General features: G+C 52.8%; 10 protein-coding genes across 10 annotated transcripts; 5 read left to right on the top strand and 5 right to left on the bottom strand.

The window, feature by feature from the left end:
* Positions 1-183: 183 nt before the first annotated feature.
* On the top strand, positions 184-887 carry N7515_004146 (acireductone dioxygenase (Ni2+-requiring); the record flags this gene model as incomplete). The annotated part of the gene is made up of 3 exons (XM_056664890.1): positions 184-213; positions 317-688; positions 756-887. 3 exons carry the CDS (start codon positions 184-186, stop codon positions 885-887), a joined length of 534 nt encoding a protein of 177 aa, XP_056523947.1.
* A 187-nt stretch (positions 888-1,074) lies between these two features.
* On the bottom strand, positions 1,075-2,654 carry mmm1 (ERMES complex subunit MMM1; the record flags this gene model as incomplete). Its single annotated transcript, XM_056664889.1, has 3 exons — positions 1,075-2,503; positions 2,556-2,586; positions 2,639-2,654. The coding sequence occupies 3 exons, from the start codon at positions 2,652-2,654 to the stop codon at positions 1,075-1,077; spliced, it is 1,476 nt and encodes a 491-aa protein (XP_056523946.1).
* Positions 2,655-3,034: 380 nt separating this feature from the next.
* N7515_004144 (DUF1183 domain protein) lies at positions 3,035-3,988 on the top strand (the record flags this gene model as incomplete). The annotated part of the gene is made up of 1 exon (XM_056664888.1): positions 3,035-3,988. One exon carries the CDS (start codon positions 3,035-3,037, stop codon positions 3,986-3,988), a length of 954 nt encoding a protein of 317 aa, XP_056523945.1.
* Positions 3,989-4,289: 301 nt separating this feature from the next.
* N7515_004143 (transcription factor TFIIIB subunit BDP1) lies at positions 4,290-6,210 on the bottom strand (the record flags this gene model as incomplete). Its single annotated transcript, XM_056664887.1, has 2 exons — positions 4,290-6,124; positions 6,183-6,210. 2 exons carry the CDS (start codon positions 6,208-6,210, stop codon positions 4,290-4,292), a joined length of 1,863 nt encoding a protein of 620 aa, XP_056523944.1.
* A 335-nt stretch (positions 6,211-6,545) lies between these two features.
* Positions 6,546-9,019, top strand: N7515_004142 (E3 ubiquitin-protein ligase BRE1; the record flags this gene model as incomplete). Its single annotated transcript, XM_056664886.1, has 5 exons — positions 6,546-6,728; positions 6,818-6,961; positions 7,025-7,672; positions 7,725-8,795; positions 8,846-9,019. 5 exons carry the CDS (start codon positions 6,546-6,548, stop codon positions 9,017-9,019), a joined length of 2,220 nt encoding a protein of 739 aa, XP_056523943.1.
* Positions 9,020-9,443: 424 nt separating this feature from the next.
* Positions 9,444-10,423, bottom strand: N7515_004141 (urease accessory protein UreF; the record flags this gene model as incomplete). The annotated part of the gene is made up of 2 exons (XM_056664885.1): positions 9,444-10,234; positions 10,294-10,423. The coding sequence occupies 2 exons, from the start codon at positions 10,421-10,423 to the stop codon at positions 9,444-9,446; spliced, it is 921 nt and encodes a 306-aa protein (XP_056523942.1).
* A 337-nt stretch (positions 10,424-10,760) lies between these two features.
* On the top strand, positions 10,761-12,963 carry N7515_004140 (protein kinase COQ8; the record flags this gene model as incomplete). Its single annotated transcript, XM_056664884.1, has 2 exons — positions 10,761-11,814; positions 11,861-12,963. The coding sequence occupies 2 exons, from the start codon at positions 10,761-10,763 to the stop codon at positions 12,961-12,963; spliced, it is 2,157 nt and encodes a 718-aa protein (XP_056523941.1).
* Positions 12,964-13,232: 269 nt separating this feature from the next.
* Positions 13,233-14,674, bottom strand: N7515_004139 (alpha-mannosyltransferase; the record flags this gene model as incomplete). Its single annotated transcript, XM_056664883.1, has 2 exons — positions 13,233-13,487; positions 13,520-14,674. The coding sequence occupies 2 exons, from the start codon at positions 14,672-14,674 to the stop codon at positions 13,233-13,235; spliced, it is 1,410 nt and encodes a 469-aa protein (XP_056523940.1).
* A 1,150-nt stretch (positions 14,675-15,824) lies between these two features.
* Positions 15,825-16,170, bottom strand: N7515_004138 (uncharacterized protein; the record flags this gene model as incomplete). Its single annotated transcript, XM_056664882.1, has 2 exons — positions 15,825-16,061; positions 16,093-16,170. 2 exons carry the CDS (start codon positions 16,168-16,170, stop codon positions 15,825-15,827), a joined length of 315 nt encoding a protein of 104 aa, XP_056523939.1.
* An 804-nt stretch (positions 16,171-16,974) lies between these two features.
* Positions 16,975-19,182, top strand: N7515_004137 (uncharacterized protein; the record flags this gene model as incomplete). Its single annotated transcript, XM_056664881.1, has 3 exons — positions 16,975-17,110; positions 17,161-17,464; positions 17,520-19,182. 3 exons carry the CDS (start codon positions 16,975-16,977, stop codon positions 19,180-19,182), a joined length of 2,103 nt encoding a protein of 700 aa, XP_056523938.1.
* Between the last annotated feature and the right edge of the window lie 159 nt (positions 19,183-19,341).

The following is a 19,341-nucleotide window of genomic DNA, read 5'->3' as shown; positions in this document are numbered from 1 at the left end:
TATCCATCGTCACGTGCTGCCTTATATCCGCTATCCCCGAGGGCGGTCACAGTCACACAAGTGACAGGATCAAGTTACGCCATCGGCCAATTGCGGGGCTGCTGATGTTCAGCAGTAACTGATCTGACTCTTCGATTCCATTCCTTTGCTCATTCAAGTGTCCACCTGATCAGAACATTCACAATGAAGGCCTACTGGTACGATAATCTCGAGGTAAGCACGGCGCCATTGAACAGACTAGTAAAGTCAAGCATTTCCAACCCCACCCAACTTCACAAGAACTTTCCTAGGAACAACAAAACTAATATATCCACAGGGCGACCAGCGCGAACCCCACGACTCCGGCCGTGCAGTCTCAGAAGAGAAACTCGCCTCTCTAGGCGTGCTATACAAGCACTGTCCGACGATCGAGGCAGTGGACACAATCGCCGCGAGCCGGGGATACCGCAACCGCGACGAGGTGTGCGTATCGCCTCAGACGATGGGCGCCGTGTACGAGGAGAAAGTCAAGTCCTTCTTCTCTGAGCATCTGCATGAAGACGAGGAGATTAGGTATATCCTCGATGGAGAGGGGTACTTTGATGTGCGTGGAAAGGAGGACGAGTGGATTCGCATTGCGCTTGTGAAGGATGATATGATTATTCTTCCGGCGGGGATTTATCATCGGTTTACTACGAATGAGCAGAATGTATGTTTTTGTTTTTCTGGACTTGAATCGTGGACTGTGGACTGTGGACTGACTTTGGGTGAAACAGTATGTTAAGGCTATGCGGCTTTTCCAGGATGAGCCTAAGTGGACGCCGTTGAATCGTGGTGCGGATGTTGATGGGAATCCGCATCGTAAGTCTTATGTGGAGAAATTTGTTGGGTCTACTGCCACTGCTTAAGGAAGGTCACTTTGACCGAGGTGCTTTTTGACTGGATTCTTTGCATATAACATGCACCTTTTCTATTGGAAGTGATCTATTGGGAATGGATATATCACGCAATGCTTGTGCTTTTTGAATGTACACGGGGATAGCTACCCACAGTAAATGTTGAAATCAAACGTACCTGAAGTACATGCAGAAACATTCAAATACCAGGTGTCCCCAACGGCGTGCGCGCCGGCATGGCACCAGGCATCTCAAAATGATCACTCGTAGCACCACTGTCCTGCCTCGTCATACTCGAGCTACGCAAGCCACCCATGTCAACATTGAAACTACTATTGCGCGACCCGGCACCAAGCCCTAACCGTGGATCCAAGCCCCCACGGAACCGCAACCCCTCCGGCTCCCGAGGATGATCGTCGAACCGCGGCGCAGACGCCTCGGTCGAGCCAGAGCTTCGCGGTGGAGCAGTCGACCCGGCATCTGAGTCCTCGCCTGTTCGGACCCCCGTTCGGCCCATGCGGGGCCACAGGTCTGGAAGACCAACGACTTGCACCCGGGGTTCGACGACGCGCTCTTCGAACCATGCGTGGACTCGCGCCTCGACTAGCTGTGCTATCTTTGGTACATCCTGCAGTCGGCTGCGGGACCCGATGAGAGAGCGCACGGATAGGTCTAGGCGGTAATCAGGCAGGAAGGAGAATGCGACGTTGCTCTTTGGGCTGCTTTTCGGTGGAGTTTGATCCTGCGAGAGTGGTCGTCCCCCAGGACTAGCGGGTTGATTTCCGGCGTTGCTCCCGAAGTCTGATACTGGCGGTGGGGGTGATGATGACCCGGCAGGGGTTTGGAGCGGTTCCGGTGGCTCCGTTGAGGCCGGAATCAGGGAGATGCAGAGTGTTCCCGAAAATCTCACGACTGAGACTGAGAGTGCTACTGGCAGGATGGCAGAGCGTGGTTTGGGATAGTTTAGGACCATTGATGTCTCGACGGCAATGGAGAGGTTGTCGTCGCTGAGGTCGACGTCTAATAAGGCCTGTAGTCGTCCGCCGTCCGACATGGGGTCATCCACAGCGATGATGCGGCAGTTGCTGAAAATAGGGAACTCCTCTCCCAGCGAGATATCAGTCACGTTTATCTTGTCGATGAAGGATGGTTTCTTCTCCGGATTGTTCATTGCGGCCGTGAGGGAGCCGAGGATCGATGCAGTCGGCGAGTCCTTGAGAGAATAGGCTGTCTGCCTGTACTGAGCGATTGTCTGTGCAATGAGCACATTGAACCAATCCAGTGACTCAGGTTGATGTGACGAGTGGTGCATGCGGTGTCGGCCGTGTTTGCTAGTGGGGTTGGTAGGAATAGCACTGTAGTATGTTTTGCGGAGGATGGAACGGGTGTTCGTGGAACTAGCAGGTACGGGACGAAGAACGTTGGATGTGGACGGTTTTTCTCGTAATGATTTCTGGCCGTCTTGAGGGGGGTTGTAGACGGAGCTGTAGCGGCGGTGGGTGGTGCGGTTTGACATTCCCCGGGAGGGAGGGGGCGGCGCTTCACCGAAAATGAAGAACTTGATAAAAGCACCTATAAGAAGTACTACGGAGAGCTGGCCGAGGAGGAACCCTTGAGTGAAGGACAAGCTAGAAGGTGTTAGCGAGCTCATATAGATCACTCCACGGGCAGAGGGCGTACGAGGACTGAGGCGCCAATGGCGCGGGCTCATCTGTAACATTGTCAGCACGTCAGTTCGGAAGACTTGATAGAGCTTTGCTCACGTTGTTGGAGCGCCATCGTCAGTGGCTGTCGACAATCCTTGCTTACAGTGCCATCCCCGGATGGAATGGAGTGCCAACTTTCCGGTCTGGCTTGGCAGAACTGCTATCACTTATCGTTGATGTGCCGCCACCGACCGCCTACCTTTTTACTCTGCAAGCTCATGGATCCGAATGCAAACAGAGCAAACAACCTTAACCTGCAGATCTCAATCTGGTCTCCACCCAGATCAAGGACACGATTCAATATCGACGCCACCTATTGAGTCATACTCAGCATTGGCGCCTAATTACCCGATATTGAATAAACCAGCATGAACCACTAACCACTCACCCTAAACAAGCTCAAAACAACACAACGCACAAGCAGAGAGCTATCTAGCCGTCCACCACAGCAACATGCGCATCCTCCCCTCACTAGCAGCCGCAGCTCTGCTCCTCATACCCCCAGCAATCGGAATTCCAAATTCCACACCACCAGGCAAAGATGCCATTCTCCTCTCAAACGTGCAAACCCTAACCCTCCGCGCCCACCGCATGACCAGTTCACGACGCACCGCGGCAATCCCGCAACTCAGCTGCGCCGGCCCCTCAAAACAAATATGCAACCTCTACCAGCCCGAAACAATGCGCTGCACGAACCAAGGCTATGATTACGACGCCGAAGACGTGCAGTGGACGTGCACGGCTAATCTGCCGCCGGAGTTCAAGCTCGGCGCAACGGACGTCATATGCGAGGGGTATCGGAGTGCAGACGATAAGTGGGTGCTGAAGGGGAGCTGTGGAGTTGAGTATCGACTGCTCTTGACAGACGCTGGGGAGAAGAGGTTCGGAAAGAAGGGCTATGGGGATGAGGAGTGGGCTTGGGGTGCTGCGAGAGGGTATAAGGGTATGGCGGGGTACCGGAAGATCATGGCTGTGCTAGGTGATTTGATTTTCTTCGGGTTTATCTGTGCTGTGTTTGTCATGATTTTCTGGCCCATGTTAGCTCGGCTTCTCGGGTGGGGAAATCGTGGTAGAGGCGCTGGCCGCGGATGGGGAGGGTTCTGGGGAGGAGGCGGCGGCGGCGGAGGAGGAGGTGGTGGTGATGATCCCCCACCTCCGTACAGCAGTTTCGATCCCCGTAAAACCGCCGCACGGCAGCAGGGCTGGTCACCTGGGTTCTGGACTGGAGCGCTGGGTGGTGCGGCGGCTGGTTATCAGATGGGGAGACGAGCGGATAGTGGATCACGATGGGGTTCGTCGATGGGCAGGTCTGATCGCTATGACCCGGGCGAAGGTAGCTCGCGCTCCCCGCCGCAGTTCTCGTCTACGACTGCTAGTACTGGCTTTGGGTCGACGAGGCGCAGGTGACCATTCACCAATAGCGCGATTTACATGTCTTGTTCGGACTCTTCTCTGCCTACTCGAACAGATGGATATAATGAACAAACATGGCCATAACTGCTCATTTGCTGGTAAAGCTTGAAACCAGTATGTGTACAATAGGAGTATCGCAATATTAGCGTGGACATCAAATTAGTTGCAACAATTAGCAGTACATATAGCGAACAAATCAGCCTGAAACTCCTGCCTTGAATGTGTATCCTGTATACTTCCGACCAAAACGCCGTCATTCATTACTGCCTGCTCAAAACGCCATTGTAGCCCCATCTTAAGACATGGGGAAATCATCAATCGTTCCCAGAACTTCCTCTGTGCCACCTCCTAGGTTCTTTGCAGGCGCCTTTTTGCGCGACTTCTTGGGAGCCGTTTTGTCATTCTGGTCTTCCTTGGCGTTGCCAGTTGGATTGCGCAGCATATCCTCCTGCATCGCCTTCTCTTTAGCGTGCTGAGCTTCAATCCGCACCTTTTCTTCGTCAAGTTCTTGTTGGACGACTCTGGGGTCATCGTAGACAGTGTTCGTCATCTCTGAGTATGTTGCAATGTCGATTACTTCACGCGGACCGAAGAGGGTATCTTTAATCCGCTGCGGATCACGTCGCTCCTCGTTGTTGAACTTCAGCTTTATCTGTCGGCGTGACCGGCCCGGGAACAGTTTGCTGATTACCATGAAATCGGTACCAAACATCCGGAGCCCGCGGTAGAACAAGTCAGTCATTTCCTCATCCCATCCTTCTGTTTTTGAACGCCTGCCGTATGTGGCCTGGTTGATCTTCCGGGTTAACGAATTTTCCACCACATCTTCCAGATCGCCGACTTCTCGTGCGGCATCTGCGTGACGGTCAACCTGCAAGGATTCACTATCCAGCACGATCTCGCCATTCACGATGCGCATTTTTGGGCCTGACTGAGGTTTCCAGTCGACGGCTTGTTCAGATCTTTCCTGTTCGGGCTCATTTCGTTTCACAGATGATCTGGGCCCAGGAGTCTCGCCCTGTTTCTTCCGTTCCTCTTCCGCCTGATCGATCTTGCGTAGCTCTGTCTCGCGCTTAGACTTCTTTCCGGTTCTGAGATCTTTGCAAAGCTCAGACATTTTCACCACATTTGGCAAAATTTCCACTGTCTCTGCGCCTTCTGGGGTGGGTTCGCGCTTTTTGCGGACGCGCTTTGGCTTCTCGCTACCCTCTGGGTCAGAGGTCCCTGCCTTCGAGTACTTGCGTTTCTTTGGTTTGACGGGATCGGGAGTGAAGAGGTTGGAATCAGCCGGCGTTGCACCTGAACCTTCGATACTGGGCACAATTGACTGGGAATCCCGACGGCTTGTCGCTGCGGATACAGATTTCGTCCTGGCTGGAAACGTGATGGTTGTAGTAGAAGACTTGCGCGCGCTCTTTATGGGCCGACCCTCGGCTGGGGCAGCTCCTTCGGTTTGAGGTGGTTGGGGAGCTTCAGTCGTACCTACAAGGTGTTCTGCGGCCCGCGCTGTTTCGACCCTGTCGTACTCTAAAAGGGCGGTCTCTGGCCCATGATCCTCGGCAGATACAGGTTGGCTTTCGGTTGCGGTGACGTCGGTGCGACTTGGGGTGGGTTGAGTAGGAGGCGGGGTAGGCGGAGCGGCTGCGGGAGGTCCAGGTTGCGAGATAGAGGATTTGCGATGTTGCGGGCGGGGAACTGGAGTAGGCTTCGAGATGGGAGTCGGCTTGGCGATTGCAGTCGGCTTTGGGATTGGAGTCGGCTTAACGGTAGATTTGGCGATAGGTGTGGAGACAGGACTGATGGCCGAAGTAGCGACAGAGGTAGCTACCGGAGGGATAGCTGCATTGTCCGAAGAAGTGGGTGTTTGTTCTGCGGTTGGGGCCGCAATAGGCGCTGGTGTTTCCTTGGTGATTGCGGGCAATTCCGACTGTGCTTCCAAAGAGGCTCTGTCCTCCTGAGGTGCAGGCTGCACAGGCCCCTCTGGCGACTGTTGAGCAACACTGGGTCGTCTAGTGGGTGCGCCGCCTGGTCCATCTGGCGACTGTTGAGCAACACTGGGTCGTCTAGCGGGTGCGCCGCCTGGCGCACGGCGGACTGGCGCCTTTGGCGCGAACTTCTTGCCAGTTTTATCTGCAAGACACAAAGTCAGAAATTATGCAGACCTTGTTTGGGGTATAATACCACGTACTGATTACAGAACTGCTGAAGGACTTCATGGCTGCCCATTTCTGTAAGGTGTGGAGGATGAAGATCTTAAAAAGTTCCAGGCTGGGGAAGTGGGCAGTGGAAGCACGTGACTAAACTAGTGACGCTAAACCTCGTTGAAAATCCTCCCGTCTTCAACTCCTCGATCTCTGCCAATCCCACCCCTTCTCACGCCAGCCAACCCACCTTTACGTAACTACACGTCCTTCGATTCTTATTTCTCACTACCTACTCTTCTCCCGGACTCTCCCACGACAGAATTGGACACAGTCTCGAGATCTGCGTCTGGCTGACTGACGGACGGTCCGGTGGTAACAATAGCCCTCTTACACCAGTTTAGCCACTGATGCCGGCCGTTGAACCCCACGTCGCGTCTTCAGAGTCCGGTCTTGTCAAGATGGAAGACCGGAAGAGGCCCGCTGCCGACAGCAGCGACACGGGCCCACCCTTAAAGAAGCAAGCAACTACCGTTAATGGTGGCACTAAGGCCCACCCCGATGCCGATATGCCTTGGAAAGATGACCTGGAGGTGAGTCTTGACCTGGATCTGTTACGCGATTCAGATGATATGTTTGATGGCCTCTTCTTGAACATATGCTGACTAGTCTTTTGCGATAGCGATTTCAAAAGGAAGCGATTTTGCGTCAGATGCAAGAGTACAAGCGGGAGAAGTCGTCTCTTGAAGCACGCTTGAGTCAGATGTCAAAAGCCGCTACATTTCACAATGATCATCTGCGTGTAATCGATGCCTGGTTCAGACAGGTGGGTCCATCATTCCTTTGTATCGGTCGACTTGGCGCGGGGACCAAACTAATTCGATAACAGTTGATTGACGAAATGAAATTACTACTCGGGTCGCCACCAGCAGAATCCCAAGGTCCGTACATAACCACACTCCTGGTCTACGGTGCCAAGACTGACTTGTCGCCAGAACACCAATTCAAAAGCGCCTTGCAGTTCGAAGATGTCGAAGAGTTTGAAGCGCACTTGAAATCGCGTTCGGAGGATATTCGCACAATAATATCCCGGCTTCAGTCAAAGTCCAATGATGCGCCCCCGGAGGTGTCAGAGATACAAAGCCACCTCGCCAAGAAGCTGGCGGAAGAAAAAGTGACAATCGCCGAACTGGAAAAAGCTCTAGCGGAAAAGCAACAGTTAGAGGAAAGCCTCGAGGAAGCCTCGTTGCGGTACTTGGTGGCCGAGAAGAAGCTTGACCGTGCAAAGAGTCTTACGGTTGCGAAGTTGGAGAAACAACAGTGCATGGGTATCCAACGACCGGGAGAAACATCCCAATCAGAGCGAAAAGCCTCCTCGCCCGCAAATGGTGGAACCCCGGCCGGAGACCGTAATCCGGAGTTGGAAGAAGCCAATAAAATGCTTACAGCAATGTCCGAGAAACAGAAGGAGCAGCTCCAAAAGCTGGAGGCGGAGAATGCCAGCCTGCTCAGCCAAATCACCGAAATCAAAGTCAAGGTCAGACACCCTACCATTCACTTCCTGCTTCATAGCTTACATTTTATCACAGTCTTCAAAGTTCACCGACGATGATTACGCCCACACGGATCTGTTCAAAACCCTTCGATCTCGACATGACGATGTAGTTAAACGCGTCAACCATTTGGAAGCTATGAATGTTCAACTTCGCGAGGAGGCCGAGAAATACCGCGCGGAAAGAACGTCATATAAGATCCAGGTGGAGGATGAAACACACGGTGAGGTCGCGGAAAAGGAATCCCAGCTGATGAGGGCTGAAGCGGACCTTGCTCGGATACGAAATGCCCGTGACGAACTTCTGGCCGACCAACAAATGAGGAAGGCAGCACAAGACCAGAAAAAGACCGCCAGTGTGAAATTGCAAGAATTGGCAGACGCCAGAGAGGCTCGGATCGCCGCCTTAGAGTCGGAAACTCAAAGACTACGCCTGCAGATCGAGGGATCTAAGTCGGGCGATAATGTTAACGATATGCCATTGGAGGAGCTGCGCGCCAAGTACACCAGCTTGGAAAGTCAGCATTCAATGCTCAACACCGAATTGACATCCATGCAAACGGCCTATACGAAGGTTGCCCCCCTCGCGACGCAGAAGGTTGCCGAATTCGCAGCGATGGAGGAGAAGGTGGCGCGATTAACGGCGGAAAAGTCCAAAGCAGACCAGAAATTCTTTGCTGCAATGAAAAGCAAGGATGCCCGAGACGCGGAAGTTCGCAGCCTCAGAATGCAAAACTCCACGACATCCGGGATTGTGTCTCAACTGAAGGAGGCTGAGAAAGCCTCTCGTTCATTGGTTTCTAACATGGACAAACAAGCCAGCGAGACCAAGGAAGCACTGAATGCGACCATGGCCAAGTATCGCGCTGTTCAGCAGCAGTTGAATGAGAGCAACATTCTCACGGAAGGGTTGAAAAACCAAGTGACCGAGCTGAAAGGGCTCGCAGTTTCTAAGGATTCGACGCTGGCAAGCACCACTGCTGCTCTACGACAAGCCGAAACAGAGCTGGCTGGCCTGAAACAGTCGCTTGCGGATACAAAGAAAAGTTTGGACAATTGGAAGAACAAAAGTCTTGGCAATTCGTCCTCGGAGTATGAGATGTTACGGGTATGTTCAACTTCTAAGTTCGTGGACGGCGCAATGCTAATGCTTTCCAGACGCTCGCCCTGTGCACCGTATGTCGTAACAATTTCAAGAACACGGTGATCAAAACATGCGGCCATGTGTTCTGCAGAGATTGTGTCGAAGAGCGTGTTCAGTCTCGCTCTCGGAAGTGCCCTAACTGCGGCAAATCCTTCGGCAACAATGACCACATGCACATTACCCTCTGATCAACCTTCGACACTCTGTACAATATCTTCCTTTCGATTCCTCCCTCTTTTACGTTTATCCCTTTTAGTGTCACATTCGGACGGGTTCATGGGGTGGTGTTCACTTTGCGTGGTTTAGCAGGTCTGGTTTGGGCCGGTGTTTTAACGAGTTACGCTCAGCCCTTACCCAGGGCAGGTTTTGTTCTTTACCCTTCTCCTTTTTGCTCATTTTATTTCATGTTCCACTAAGGCCAACCCAATGGCGGGTGACTTAAGGCGCAGGGCCGCCTTTGTTCATCTTCTCTCCAAATGGAGAGGCCGGCGCATACTTTTCCCTCGAGGTTGGACTATGCTAGCCTCATGTAGTAGTACGGAACGGACAGATGAATGCAATGTGAGGATTTTCTAGTCCCCCAAGTGATTTGTAACATTGAATTTCATATTATTAAGAGTTAAAGATCCGACTATACAGCAACTCATGCCTCCCAACCCAAAGATCCAACGCCGGCACAATCTGCCCAGCCTCCTCCACTGGCGTATCCCACTCCCTTGCAATGCGCTTCGTAATCATATCCTGCAGACTCTGACTAGCAAGCACATTCTGCGCCTGATAAGGACCCATAACACTCGCGCGGACCGCAGCACTCAGCACCGCCTTCGCGTGATTCATGACGAAGACATACGCCGTCTGCTGCAAGTCCAACCCCATCGCCCGACAAACAACCCCCCAAAGCGGAGCAAAGTGACCCTTCGGCCCCAACCCATCATCCTCCTCTAAACAAGACTTCAACGCATCAGACAAGTCATCTATAGCCGCGACCGCGCTCTCCGCGTCGCTAGAAACGGGACTCCCGGGCCCCGCGAAGCTAACACGGAATGCGCGCTCCCAAACACCTATGAGAGCGCGGCCTTGCGCAATACTTGCGCGCTGTGCGACGATGCAGGGCGTCGATGCGTCGATGTCATTGTCTAGCGTGTCTAGGGTTTCTGGGTGGCGGTAGCCGGCGAGAACGTAGGGGAGGGAGGTGCTTGCGATTGAGGCGATGGATAGTTTGAGGAACCGGTGGAAGGAGGTTATGGGGGATGTGCGGGAGGGTTTGTTGTGTGCTAGGTAGGATTCCAGCCCGCTGGAGTATGCGAAGGAGCCTAGGGGGAGGGCGGAGTCTGAGAGGAGGAGGAGGGCGTGGAGGGGTGTGTGGATTGTTGGAGATTGGGGTTTAGATTTGATATATGGTTCTGGGTCTTGTTAGCTGTGTACTAGCTAGGCATTGGCGGAGCGGTGTAGATTGCCATACCTTTTACGGTGTATGAGGAGGGGGGACTGGGGTATTCGGAGGCTGCTAGTTGGGCGCGGGCATCTTGGAGGCGCGACTCGAGGAGAGTAACTTCGGCTTCGAGGTCTGTGTTGAGGAGCATGCTGGGCATTGTATGTGGTAAATGTATATATCGGTATATGAAGTAGTATAGGGTATAAGTACAATATGAATAATTAAATAAAGACTCCAAGACAAGTCTCTGGGACTTGAGGGTGTCTTAAGTCTTAACTCTTAAGTGTCTTATCTACAATCGATCGGCAAAAAAAAGCGGGCTCGGCCAAGTCCGAAGACTCCCTATCAGTCTCTTGACTGTGCACAATTATTCACACTTTTACTGTGTACACAGTACAAAGTGAACAAACAGTACAATTCGGCCTGCTGTTTGATCTCTTTGTTTTGATTATCTCTGACCTATTACGATGAACTAGGCCTTATATCATATAACAATGTCAGGCAAGCGTCTGCTCGACGCCCTCCAATTCCTCAATGTGTCCAAGACGGTCGCAGCCAAACACCTAGCTATCCGCCAACACCAGCTAGATGTCTACACACGCACATCCTCCCTAACCAAGGGCATCAAAGCCCAAACGGAAGGTCTGATCCTGACCGCTAAAGCCGCCGCCGCCCTAGCACGCCGATTCGACGATCCCTCGCCACCTCCGCCGAGCGCGGCGGACTCCCGCGACAAGTCAACGTTCACCGATAAGCCGGCCACTGCTGCAACGTCACCCCCGCCCGACCAAGCGCGAAAGCTGCAGCGTGAGGCCGAGTCACAGATCCCGGCTTCGGCAGCAACATACAGCGGCAGCGAGAAACCAAATGGCTTGAATGTGAGCCCGCAGCAGGAGGTCTTCTATGAGCCTTCGCTGCAGTCGGGGCCGGATTTTTCGAGCTTGCCGCGTGTGAAGCTGCCCAAGGCTGCCGGTGATGCTCAAGTCAGTAATGATGGGTTGAACGCGGATGTCTTCCACTCATCAGCTGGGACGGAGAAACCTGCCGCGGCCGAGCAGGAGATGTCCGAAGAAATGATCCAAGGACTCTTCCATAGCCCGCGGGTATCGCGCATGATTTCCGGGAAGTCGCCTCCAAAGAGGGAATGGAAGCAGACTGCGAAACCTCAACAGGCAGTCGCGGATGATGTCAAACCTGCTGTCCCGGAGGCACCGAAATCTGAGGCCAAGGAAATGGAGGAGCTGGCCGCCAGCGTCACGGGAGACGTAGGGTCCAAAGCGGATATCGTCGATGAAATCAAGAGGGAACAAGCGTATCAGATGCTGGAGTCGCGCGTGCCATCCTCGCGACTCGGCAGGCTGTGGCAGTACGGTGGCCTGGCGACCTCGATGGCTTTTGGTGCTGTCGGGGAAGGTTTCCGCAGAGCCACCGGCAGCCAGGACAGTGGCTCGATTATGTTTAGCGCTGGGAATATGGAACGCATGGTAGCCAAGCTGTCGAAGATGCGCGGTGCGGCTCTTAAGCTGGGACAGATGCTGAGCATCCAAGGTGCGTTCCCCTCGCCCAGGTCAATGACATAAGCTAATATCGCTAGACTCTAACATGCTTCCCGAGCCAATTCAGCAAGTCCTGCAGCGTGTGCAAGATCGCGCGGACTACATGCCTGCCTGGCAACGCGACAAAGTCCTGGCGGACAACCTCGGACCTGACTGGCGTGACCTCTTCACGACCTTTGACGATGTGCCCATGGCAGCAGCCTCGATCGGCCAAGTTCACTCAGCCGTTCTCAAGAGCACCGGCCAACCCGTCGCTGTAAAAGTGCAATATCCGGGCGTCGCCGACTCCATCGACAGCGACCTCAACAACCTCTCAATCCTCCTAACCGCCTCCCGCCTCCTCCCCAGGGGTCTCTACCTCGATAAAACGATCGCAAATGCCCGCACCGAACTCGCCTGGGAATGCGACTACATCCGCGAAGCAGAAGGCGCAAACCGCTTCCGCGAACTACTCGCCAACGACCCCGTCTTCGTAGTCCCAGAAATAATTCCCCACGCCTCCGGCAAACAAGTCCTAACCATGGAAATGCTGCACGGCATAGCCGTAACAAAAGTCACAGACTTCACACAAGCCCAGCGCGACTGGATCGGCACCCAAATCATGCGTCTCTGTCTCCGCGAAATCACCGAATTCCACTACATGCAAACCGACCCCAACTGGACAAACTTCCTCTACAATGCCTCAACCAACAAACTCGAACTCCTCGACTTCGGCGCCTCCCGCGCCTACCCAGAACAGTTCATAACAACCTACGTCCGCACCCTCGTCGCTGCATCCCGTAACGACCGCCAAGCCTGCCAGTCCCTCTCCGTCGAGCTGGGATACCTGACTGGCATGGAGAGCTCGGCGATGGTCGAGGCGCATGTCAACTCGGTTATTACCCTCGCTGAACCGTTCATGCAGTCGTCGCCTGATCTGTATGATTTCAAGAATCAGACTATTACGGACCGTGTAAGGGCGTTGATTCCGATTATGATAAGAGAGAGACTTTCGCCGCCGCCGGAGGAGACGTATTCTTTGCATCGGAAGTTGAGTGGGGCTTTCTTGCTTTGTGCTAGGCTTGGGAGTGCGGTTCCTTGTAAGGCTTTGTTTGCTGAGGCTATTGAGAAGGCTAGGGGGAAGGGGTTGAGTGTTGAGTAGGTGTTACATAGACCTCTGGGAATGTCGTGTACGATAGATGTTTTGTATACTGTGTACCATATTATAGAAGCAATATGTAGAATCTTTTTGGTCTTCGATCGAGAAAGGATACTTGTACACAGTATTAAAAGAAGCTATTTCATCCAGACCAGCTGGGAGACAAAAGATATAGGCCAGATGAAAAGGCCCAGCTCCGACCAGAGACCGTCTAACCAACAATCCGCAAGAGAAAAACAACAAGTAGGACATACCCAAAGACAAGCTAAGAATCAATTCCCAAACACCGCATTCCAATAATCTTTCACCCCATCACAAATCCCTTCATACTCAGCCCAACTCTCAAACCTATCCTCAAGCTCACAAGCCGTCCAAAGAATCTCCTCCCAAAACCCACGTTCAACATCAACCTTTGCATTGAACTTCTGCACCACATGCTCGGGAATCGTCCAAGCACGCGTATAATTCCCATCATCCGCAAACGCAGGATTAACATAATGTTCATCAAAGACGGTAGCAGGATTGAACTTAGGAAAGTTCGCATGGATGAAGAAAACACCGGGGGAGCACCCTCGTCACCCTTCACGCGCCAGACACCATTACTCGTCAGCGCAAAGTCTTGTATCGGGTCGAACTGCGCCATTGCAGAGCCAGCCATTCCACCTTCAGCCGCGTGTCCGAGGGCGCAGATAGACTCGCTGACTTGGTAGAAGGATTCGCCCATGGCTGTTGCCGCTGCGATGAAGGTTTCCTTGTCTCCTTCGCCGGCGGCGCCTTGGGAGAGAAGCGGGTAGTAGTGACCCGGGCCGTGGAAGTTGTAGTAAGTAGCGAGTAGCAGGGATCTGGCATGGGTTTTCTTGGAGAGGAGAATTTCACCTGATTCCGTTGACTGGCGGAGATCCATTGGAGGGGGTTTCTGGCCTGTGATATCGTAGAAGACCGGGGAGGCAGAGGAAGCCCAGAAATCTGGCCATGTGAGGAGACCGTTTGAGAGGTAAGGATCTTGGGTGAAGAGGTGGGCTGGGTCTTCTAGTGGGAAGGCATCTGCGTCTAGGAAGAGGATGTCTTCGAAGGAGGAGAAGAGCATTGCGAAGGGTTTGAACTGGTATTTTGCGATCTTGGCGGATGATGTGGTGAAGATGCGGGAGAGGACGACGCATCGCGCGTTCAGGGAGGGGAGGACTGTGTCGCAGATGTAGGGCTCGTATTCTTCTTCATCTGAGAGGAAGATTTCCATGGGCAGAGTTGAGCCGGTGCGACGGAGCATGCGGAGGGAGATCACTAGCACGGGGAGGTAGAATCCGCCTGCTGTTGAGACTATTCCTTTTGTCCCTGGGGTGTAGGGGAGAGCTGGTGGTGAGTCTTTGATTGCGCGTACGAACCCGGCGTGCGCCTTTTTCATGGCCGCTATGTCTTCCTTTGGCACGGAGAGTGTGTCCGGGCGCGGTGGTGCATTTTTGGCATTGAACCCTGCAGTGGGCGCCTTTTCTTTCTCAACAATCGGTGGTGTATTGGGTGCGTGTTTCTTTAGCAGGGTATGGAAATTCCGCCAGAAGTCACCCTGCGAGGATGATTGCGCGGTGCTTTGCTGCACTCCGGCGGGTTTGGGGAGGTACGCGTTGAGATTCCATCTTGGTATCGTCCAGACGAGTAGGAGAGCGAGCACGAAGGCAGTGAATACCGTTCGTGCACGCAGGAACGATCGTGGGATCATCTTGAAGTGAGTTGTCAAAAGGTGAGGATCTGAAGCCCCACAAAATAAGAAGTCAAGATCGACGCGCTAAGATCGACGATCACTCGGATGAAGTAATCGTGCAGATCGGCCGGATACGGAATTTTTCTGTTTTCTCTTTTACCCAATGCAGAACTGTCATTGTTTTGGAGTCATTTAAATTAAGATATGTGCCGCTTTTGGAATGTGAGGTTACTCTTCTGGCATGGACTGTGTCCATCAGTGCATATGAGTGTCACCCAGCCTTACTACATACACGACGCAAGCAAGTGAACAATTGAAGAAGTAATCCCACTTCTATTCGCCAACTCTGCTAAAAGCGGATCCGGACTACTAGTACTAGTAGTATGTGGTGAAACCAGGAGAAGTCAGGTGTCGACTGTCGAGGAATATGGAGAGTGAATATACGCTAGCCTGGATACGGATTAGCGTGTGGCGTAAGCGAGGCACACATCGTGTTCCCCCCCCTCCGCTTTGTGTCTACTTCTCTCTTCAATCAATCATCCATTGACCTCGGATTGGTTCCCCTTGGCTTCTCTAGATTCCATCACTTGTGCATTTCCGCTGTAACTCCCCTTCACATCAGGTTTTCTCAGATGCAATTGATAAACAGGTGTGGACTAGTTGTCCTAATTTCTCAATATGTGTCGTTGACTACCAGCAATCCGGACTGGGACGAGATCACGGGCTAAAATGGATCGCCACGGTGTCCCCACCCAAAAATGGCGAGACTGACCAGACTTGATCGCTCGAGTCTTTTACATCAAGCTCATGGCTTTGATGCAACTTGTCGCCTTCACTACAATCCTGCCTGCAATGCGCGATAACCCTGACAAGGCGTCCTTCTAGTATCTACATGAGGCGGGCTGGACGGGCAAGACTTTTCTTTATCGAGCTTGGGGTGCTCATCTTCGAGACGAAGGCAAGATTGTCCTCTGTGTCACATAAGCCGGCATTGGTTCTTTACTTCTCCCGGGTGGCTGAACTGCCCATCAGCGCTTTCATTTGCTTCAAGGTCCCGACATTGACTCTGGCTACGGTGGCGATATCGCACATGGCACCCAATTGGCTGATGTGATGCGTCAAACCTCCTTGATTATCTGGACGAGTTCACCATGATGCATAGGAAGCACTACGACACTCTTGACACTTTGCCTTGAAGATGAGCAGACAACGCGCGATAAAGGAAGGTCTTGCCTGTGCCGCCCGCGCCATGAAGATAGAAGGACGCCTTGTCAGAGTTACCGTCCATTGCAGCTAGCATTGTGGTGAAGGCGACACATTCCATCATTGTATCGAAGGCGACACGTTGATCAGCATTCAGGTGAGACTGGAGGGAACTGGCCAGGTGTTGTTGGGCGACATGCTTCTATGCTATGCTCACTTGACATTCGTTTCACGTCCTCGCGCCTCTCCCAGATATTGGCTCCACCAACGGCCTCGGTGAACCAGTGACCCATCCCCGCGATCCGACGCATTCTTACCGCTAAGCAGAATAGGTACTGCCTACCGTGAAGAAAGGGCAGAGCCAGACCAGATGGTCTTCCCAAGTATGAATAGTGGAATTCGAATTCTGTCCAGAAAGTAACTCCAAGCAAGCTCGCAGCCAACAAAGATTAGATATGAGGCCATACTTGAAAGTGACCTCGGGATGTCGAAGAGATGAGTCAAGACAGAAGAGGGTGCCCCGGTGTGTCGATAATTATGAAGGATGGCCATACGATGTCGACCTCAGGGGTGACCTGGTGGCCTTGGGAAGCAACCTTCCAAGGTTCCACGGCTACAGTAGAACGGAACTCAAATGAAAGCTCGGGATGGCGAAGGCCAATGGCTTAGCCTCTTCCGAGGTGATGTACCTCTATGCAGGTGGGTAGGTACCTATATGTGTGTGGACCCACACGGGACGGCCCGCTTTGTTTGCTTCAATGACAGCCTCATTATTTGCGTATGGTACACTAAACTAAATAGTAAGCAGGAACATCTTGTGGCAGGAGCTATCGGGGGGCTAGCTTGATTTACACCAATAAAGAAGCTTATTGTCCACCCCACCAGTATGGCCAACTGAATAGCCTGAATAGCCCGGCAGGCATGTCTGACTCATAAGACCTATAAAAACCTCTCTCTTTCTTTCATCTTCATCCTTCTTCTCTTCTTCATTCTCTTCTTGCGATTAGATTAGAACAGTCTGTTATCTCTTTCTTTGTCCCTTTCCTGCTTCTTGCTTCTTTCATCCTCGCTTGGTCTCATTTCAAAGTTTTCATCCTGCATTCATCCCACTCGCAATGGATCACCTCAAGAGGACATTTGCACGATGCCAAAAGGAAGGCCGCCCGGCACTGATTACCTATGTGACGGCCGGATTTCCCCGAGTCGATGAAACTCGGGACATTCTCCTGGGCATGGAAGCCGGAGGCGCTGGTGAGTCATTTCCACAACACTTGAACATACTCGAACAGAACACTCTGTAGACATTATCGAGCTCGGTTTGCCCTTTACCGACCCAATCGCCGATGGCCCGACCATCCAAAAATCCAACTTGGTGGCGCTGCAAAACGGCGTTACCATCTCGTCCATGTTGGATACGGTCCATGATGCCCGCCAACATGGCCTGAAAGCACCCATCATTCTCATGGGATATTACAACCCCATCCTAAGCTACGGTGAATCCAAGCTCTTCGCGGATTGCAAGGAAGCCGGAGTCAATGGTTTCATCCTTGTCGATCTGCCTTTGAAGGAGGCAGTCCGATTCCGCGAGGGCTGTGTCAAAACAGGGTATGTGAATGAAATCCAGAGCTAGTGATACATGCTGACATCTTGAATCTGACAGTCTCTCCTACGTGCCACTCATTGCACCCTCCACCACTGAGGAGCGCATGAAGACCCTCTGCGAGATCGCTGATTCTTTTATCTACCTTGTTTCTCGCATGGGCGTGACCGGCGCCACTGGTACTTTGAACACTGAGCTTCCTGCTCTCATCAAGCACGTTAAGGAGCTGTCGGGCAACGTTCCTGTGGCCGTAGGATTTGGCATTAGCACACGGGAGCATTTCTTGAGCGTCACTTCCATCGCTGACGGTGGGGTCATTGGAAGTCAGATAATCAATGTGCTAAATAGTGCCCGAACTGGTGAGGCCGCGAGTGCAGTCAAGGACTACTGCTTCAAAATTACACACCGAAAGGTTGCTCATGATGACTCAATTGCTGCAGATGTGCAGGCTCCGGAGACCAGTGTGCCCTGCCCGGTTGCCCGGGAAGAGGCGGTTGCCCAGGAAGAGACAGCTACTCTTGTCGATGGTTTGGGACGATTTGGAGACTTCGGTGGCCAGTATGCTCCAGAGGCTTTGACAACCTGTTTGGATGAACTGAACGCCGGGTTTGAAGCGGTGCGAAATGATCCAACCTTCTGGGCAGAGTTCAAGTCCCACTACCCTTACATGGGTAGGCCATCTAGTCTGCATCTAGCTCCGCGACTCACCGAGCACGTGGGCGGGGCCAACATTTGGCTCAAGCGCGAAGATTTGAATCACACGGGATCTCACAAGATCAACAATGCTTTGGGCCAGATTCTTCTCGCTCGTCGACTCGGTAAGACTGAGATCATCGCCGAGACCGGCGCAGGCCAACATGGAGTGGCTACAGCTACTGTCTGCGCAAAATTCGGAATGAAATGCACTATCTACATGGGTGCGGAGGATGTTCGTCGGCAGGCATTGAATGTTTTCCGGATTCGCTTGCTGGGTGCTACCGTTGTCCCTGTCGAGTCCGGATCGCGTACACTCCGAGACGCTGTGAACGAAGCTTTCCGTGCCTGGATTGCCCGCCTAGACACCACGCATTACATTATCGGCTCGGCCATTGGTCCTCATCCATACCCGACAATGGTTCGCACGTTCCAAAGTGTGATCGGAAATGAGACCAAGGCCCAGATGCGTGAGTTGGGTAAGACCCCTGATGCCGTGGTCGCATGCGTGGGAGGTGGCTCGAACGCCACGGGGATGTTTTACCCCTTCTCTGACGACGCTTCTGTTCAACTAGTTGGTGTCGAAGCTAGTGGGGATGGTCTGGACACGGCACGCCATTCCGCCACTCTCACTGCCGGTACAATCGGCGTTCTGCACGGAGTTCGGACCTATGTCCTGCAAGATAGACATGGTCAGATCTCGAACACCCATTCCGTCTCCGCAGGTCTTGATTACCCAGGCGTAGGCCCGGAATTGGCTCACTGGAAGGACAGTAATCGAGCTACATTCATCTCGGCCACCGATGCCCAGGCTTTTGAGGGCTTCCGACTGCTGAGCCAGTTCGAAGGGATCATTCCCGCACTGGAGACCTCCCATGCCGTTTGGGGGGCTATCGAGACTGCCAAGAAGCTGGGACCAGGCAAGGATCTCGTCTTGTGCGTTTCTGGTCGCGGCGACAAGGATGTCCAGAGCGTCGCTGACGGTTTGCCCACCCTGGGCCCTCGCATCGGTTGGGACCTGCGTTTCTAAACGCTGGTCCTTATTCTTAAGTCCGTACAGACCTCACTTACACAACATCAATACCCGACTTGACATGGTTACAATTTACTCTACATTATTTCTCTAGTTACTCCATATTATGTCTCTATTTACTCCATATCATTTCTCTACATTACCTATTCCTCTACA

This window comes from Penicillium bovifimosum (assembly GCF_028826915.1).
Source record: "Penicillium bovifimosum strain IBT 22155 chromosome Unknown utg000003l_segment0_segment0, whole genome shotgun sequence".
In the NCBI taxonomy this organism is placed as follows: Eukaryota; Fungi; Ascomycota; class Eurotiomycetes; order Eurotiales; family Aspergillaceae; genus Penicillium; species Penicillium bovifimosum.
Note: the sequence above shows the minus strand (reverse complement) of the source record. Positions and strands in the feature narration are given on the sequence as shown.